The following is a 5,743-nucleotide window of genomic DNA, read 5'->3' as shown; positions in this document are numbered from 1 at the left end:
GTACCTATTGGGTATACTGATTCGGATTTCCAATCAGACAGAGATTCTAGAAAGTCTACCTCAGGTAATGTGTTTACTCTTGGAGGTGGAGCCATAAGTTGGAGGAGTATCAAGCAAACTTGTGTTGCTGATTCCACCATGGAAGCAGAATATGTGGCAGCTTCTGAGGCAGCCAAAGAGGCAGTTTGGCTCGGTAACTTCCTGAGAGAGTTGGGCGTGGTTCCCTCGATTCAAGCACCAATTACACTTTATTGTGATAATAGTGGTGCGGTTGCAAATTCAAAGGAGCCACGAAGCCATAAAAGGGCAAAACACATTGAGCGTAAATATCATTTAAAATGTGATATAGTGTAGAGAGGGGATATAGTGGTCACCAAGATTGCGTCAGAGAACAACTTGGCGGATCCGTTTACTAAGAGCTTACCACAGAAGACTTTTGATAAGCATGTAGAAGGAATGGGTGTCAAAATTGTAGATGCATGGTTATTAGTCTAAGTGGGAGATTGTTAGAATATACTATAAGCCATACGCGTCCTGTCGCGGTTACGCCAGGACCGCGGCCAAAGTGGCCTTCAGAATCTGCAGCAGTGTTCTGCCGCGGTCCTACCGCGGTTACGCCAGGACCGCGGCCAGAGTGGCCTTCAGAATCTGCAGCAGTGTTCTGAAGGCCAATTATTTATTTACTTGTTTAAATTCCATAAAGTTTCCTTTTATATAGATCATGTATTGGTTTGTATGTCCATTGCTTACATAGTAGATGATTTAGTGTATAGAGTTTAACTTATACACGGAAGATTAAATCATCGGTTCTTGTAAGACATAGAAGTTAATGTTCACAATCTAATGATGGAATTGGACAAATCATCGGAATGGTTGTAGTACAAGATTAAATGTAATTTATCTTGATTATGGGAATAGGTCTAATTCCAACTTCTTGTGCTAATACATTTTGTATGTATTGAACGGATCAAGTAGAGATAAGTATTTTATACTGACTTTATAAAATAATTTCTCTAGTCCATTTAATGTACTTATACTCTTAATCCTGATATAATTATTATTAGCTGTGTATGTCACTTGTTGTTTTGATTTATTAAAAGGCGAGATTCTTTCGTGAGTCAATAAGCCTGGTAAATTGGATAACAATGATATACATTGGCGAAGTAATAATTAGTTGATGGAATCCATGTCTCGGTTTTGAGATTGATGATACTCCTTTATGAAAGCTTATAAGTTTTCATGTGTAAACCCGACCGATAGATTTTGTATCCGACACATGAAATAAGTTAAGTGTTAGTCTAAAGGAAGTAATCAATAAATTAAATAGTCAGTAATTTAATTTGATTGATTAGTATCTGAATTTTAACATGAGGAGTTAAATAAGGTTTTATGGAAGAATTTCGAAATTGAACTAAGGAGTGCAATTACGAATTTTTAGTGGAATAATTCGTAATTTATTATGGTAGAAATTAATTTCAAATTTCGAAATTAATTCCATAATAGGAAGCCTTGTTAATTAAATTATGTGGTCCCTACTGTGCCTGAATAATAGGAAATAAAGGAAACCTTTCCTTGGTGGAAGAAGAAAACCTAACAGGTTTTGGAAAAGTGTTTTGACCTAAAAAACGCAGCCATATATATATGGTATATAGCTGGTCGTTTTTGACACAGAGAAAAAATACACGTTTTTCTTCCTTGAATTTCGCCCACCCGAAGTTCTCTATTTTCCGGTTTTTATTTGGGTAACACAGTAGAAGACTGTGGAAGGTTGCTGAGGTCTTGCAATTTTGGAATTGGAGAAGGATATCGATTTGCTTTGTTCACGCTTCAAGAGTTAACTCGTATAATCTCCGTATGTGCTAATTGTTTAGATTACATGTGATTATGATGCTATGTTTGCTTCCGCTGTGAAATATGATCCAACAGACAATTTGTTGTTGTTGATGCTTCTTTGACTTTTTCACTACTGCATTTCTTTCTCGATACTGTTGTGATTATGCATGCTTGCTTTGAGCCAAGAGCGAATCGGAAATAACATCTCTATCAGCACAAGGTAGGGTAAGGTTGTGTATTTTCTACCCTCCCCACACCCCACTTGTGGGATTACACTGGGTATGTTGTTGTTGTAAAGAAGTATGAAACAAGTATTTATGTAGTTAATCCCTAAACTCATTGTACATTATTCATTTCTCAGTTATTCTCTTCTTGTTCCCATGGCTACCAACTCATCAGAAAATATTAATCACCTCAATGAAGTGATAGTTGCCATGGTACCATTTCCTGATTATAGCCATCTCAACCAGCTTTTCATTCTTGGTCGCTTCATCGCTTCCCATAATATACCAGTACATTTCCTCTGCCTTGCTGATAGGAACCAAGATTTAAAACTGCGCGTCCAAGGTGATCTCAGGGCCTCTAACATCCATTTCCATGACATTTTAGTACCTTCTTCTCTGGCAGGAATAGAAGGTGCTGGACACGGTCTGCCTTCGATTGTAAAATTTATAAGAAGCCTCATCAATCCCATTCAAAGAACGTGTATTGATCTCTCTACCAATGCAAAGAGATTTGTCATAATTCATGACTCCATAATGATGGATCATGTGAGGGATGTTCATTCATACCCGAACGTGAAGTCTTATATGTTCCACTCCATTTTAGCATTTGCCAGATATTCTTTGCTCCGACAATGTATTGATCACATAGTTGATGATGATGATCATGTAGGAATGATTGAGAAAATGCCGGATGAGTTTCCGTTATTGGAGAGTACGGTTGCACCATTTGCGGCAGTTTTACTTAGAAAGGAACATGAATGGAAGCTCAACTCGGGAGAAATCATAAACTTTTGCAGAGAACTAGAAGGTAAGTACTTAGATTTACTTACCAATGCAAAAGACAACAAGCCGTGGTTGGTTGTTGGTCCACTTCATATGCTGCTAGAATCACACGACTCTAGCAACAGGAGTCGTCATGAATGCCTAGAGTTTCTCGACAAGCAAGACGTTAATTCAGTAATATTGGTCTCGTTTGGAACAACCACTACATTCTCACAAGAGCAAGTCAGTGAGCTCGCACTTGGTTTAGAACAAAGCAACCATAAATTTATTTGGGTACTAAGAGAGGCGGATAAAAAGATGGAAAATGAAAAATTGGAAGTGAAAGATGAGAAGATTGAATTGCCAAAAGGGTTTGAAGAAAGAACGGAAGGAAGAGGAATGGTAGTAAGAAATTGGGCGCCCCAGTTGGAAATCTTGGGGCACCGATCTATAGGTGGATTTTTGAGCCACTGTGGGTGGAATTCTTGTATCGAGAGCATTAGTATGGGAGTTCCAATAGCAGCTTGTCCAAACAATGCAGACCAGCTTTATCACGCGGTTTTTGTGACTAGCGTGCTAAAGGTTGGAATCTCTGTGTGTAGTTAGGCTCACCGGGAAGAATTGGTGACAGCAAAGGCAATCGAGAAAGCTGTCAAGACTTTGATGGATACGACAGAAGGGGAAGAGATGAGGCAAAGGGCGATGGAATCGAGCGATAAGATCAAGAACTCTGTTAGCCGTGGAGGACTTGCACGCAAGGAAATGGAATGTTTCATATCATGTATTATCAGATAAAAGGTTGGACAATAGGTGAATTAGGGGAATGATGGACAGAGTTATTCGATATTATACTGCACAGAAAAACGGTAGGACAATACCTGTTAAATTAGTCGAGGTGCAGAAAAAAGTTGGCTCAGACACTACTGTTATCAAAAAGCTAAGGGAGAGGGAACATCAGTTTGGATGCTGTCTTGGCATAAGAAAATATAATATCCATTCATGCATCAGATAAATAAATGCCATACATATGAAAGTTTAAATTGTAACGAATAATTTTTTAGTTTACTTAATTATCTAATTAACAGGTTTCTTGGTTTAAGAGAAGTCAAACACTTTAATTAGTTGAATTTCTTAAATCTTCATATCACATGATGCCACGTTTATCGATAGAGTGGCACATTCATTTCTGTTCAATCTTTAAATGCATAACAACAACAAACTCAGTATAATCCCACATAGTAGGGTCTGGAGAGGGTAATGAGTACGCACACCTTACTCTTATCCCGTGGAGATAGAGAGAAATATTTAAATGCATATTAACTTGAAATAAGTATGAGAAGTATGATACAAGTATTTTCTGCAACTAAGCATCTAAGCTCATTATATTATACGTTACCTCATTTCGCAGTTCTTCTCTTCTTGTTCTTATGGATACCAACTCACCAGACAATATTGATCTGCTTAATGAAGTGATTGTGGCCATAGTGCCATTTCCTTATTATAGTCATATAAACCAGCTTTTCATCCTTGCTCGCTTCATCGCCTCCCATAATATACCAGTACATTTCCTCTGTCTTGCTAAACGAAACCAAGATTTGAAGCAACGCGTCCAAGATGGTTTGGATGTCTCTAACATTCTTTTCAATGACCTTTCGCTACCTTCTGAAACAAAAGATACCAGAGATGGTGGCGATGGTCTGGCATCGCTTCTACTCTTCTTGAAAAAACTTAGCGAGCCAATTCGTAGAACATGCCTTGAGCTGTCGACCAATGCAAAGAGATTAGTACTAATTCATGACACTATAATGAGGAGTTATATGGGGAATGTTCATTCATTCCCAAATGTAGAGTCTTATAAGTTCCATTCCTTTTCAGCTTTTACCAGATATTCTATGCTCCTACAAAGTATTGATGATATACTTGGCGATGATCATGATAAAATGATCGAGCAAATGCAGGATGAGTTTCTGTTGTTGGACAGTTGGGCTGCACCCGATATGGCAGTGTTTGTTAGGAAGGGACATGAGTGGACGCTCGGCTCAGGAGAAATAATCAACTCCTGTAGAGACCTGGAAGGTAAGTACCTAGATTTACTAGCCAATGCAATAGACAACAAGCCGTTGTGGGCTGTTGGTCCACTTCATATGCTGCTTGAGTCATACGACTCAAGCAACAGAACTCATCATGAATGTCTAGAATTTCACGACAAGCAAGACGTTAATACAGTGATACTTGTCTCATTTGGAACAACCACTACATTCTCACAAGAGCAAGTCCATGAGCTCGCGCTTGGTTTAGAACAAAGCAACCATAGGTTCATTTGGGTACTAAGAGAAGGTGATAAAAAGATGGAAAATGAGAAATTTGAAGAGAAAGATGGGAAGATTGAATTACCAGAAGGATTTGAAGAAAGAACGAAAGGAAGAGGAATGGTAGTGAGAAATTGGGCGCCACAATTGGAAATCTTGGGGCACCCGTCTACGGGTGGATTTTTGAGTCATTGCGGATGGAATTCTTGTATCGAGAGCATTATCATGGGAGTGCCTCTAGCAACTTGGCCAATCCAATACGACCAGCCTTATAACGCTATTCAGGTAACTAATGTGCTGAAGATTGGAACCTCTGTGAAGAGTTGGGCTCGTCGAGAGAAATTGGTGACAGCATCAACCATTGAGATAGCTGTCAAGACTTTGATGGGTACGACAGAAGGAGAAGAGATGAGGCAAAGGGCGATGGAGTTGAGCAATAAGATCAAGAGCTCTGATAGCCATGGAGGACTTGCACGCAAGGAAATGGAATCATTCGTATCCTATATTACCAGGTAACTTCATCGAGATCAGAAGAAAGTCAAGAAAGTCATCACGACATGCCCCTTTCAATCTTTCTTAGTTATGTTGATTAATCTTTTATCATTAGTAGTTCAT

At 38.8% G+C, this 5,743-nt stretch overlaps 2 protein-coding genes across 2 annotated transcripts; both read left to right on the top strand.

The window, feature by feature from the left end:
* Window positions 1-138: 138 nt before the first annotated feature.
* On the top strand, window positions 139-3,614 carry LOC109215674 (zeatin O-glucosyltransferase-like). Its single transcript, XM_019379787.1, has 4 exons — window positions 139-270; window positions 355-482; window positions 2,195-3,377; window positions 3,426-3,614. The coding sequence occupies exons 1-4, from the start codon at window positions 139-141 to the stop codon at window positions 3,612-3,614; spliced, it is 1,632 nt and encodes a 543-aa protein (XP_019235332.1).
* Window positions 3,615-3,645: 31 nt separating this feature from the next.
* Window positions 3,646-5,644, top strand: LOC109215673 (zeatin O-glucosyltransferase-like). The gene is made up of 2 exons (XM_019379786.1): window positions 3,646-3,776; window positions 4,228-5,644. Exons 1-2 carry the CDS (start codon window positions 3,646-3,648, stop codon window positions 5,642-5,644), a joined length of 1,548 nt encoding a protein of 515 aa, XP_019235331.1.
* The last annotated feature ends 99 nt before the right edge of the window (window positions 5,645-5,743 follow it).

Source organism: Nicotiana attenuata, unplaced genomic scaffold (genome assembly GCF_001879085.1).
Source record: "Nicotiana attenuata strain UT unplaced genomic scaffold, NIATTr2, whole genome shotgun sequence".
NCBI lineage: Eukaryota > Viridiplantae > Streptophyta > Magnoliopsida > Solanales > Solanaceae > Nicotiana > Nicotiana attenuata.
Note: the sequence above shows the minus strand (reverse complement) of the source record. Positions and strands in the feature narration are given on the sequence as shown.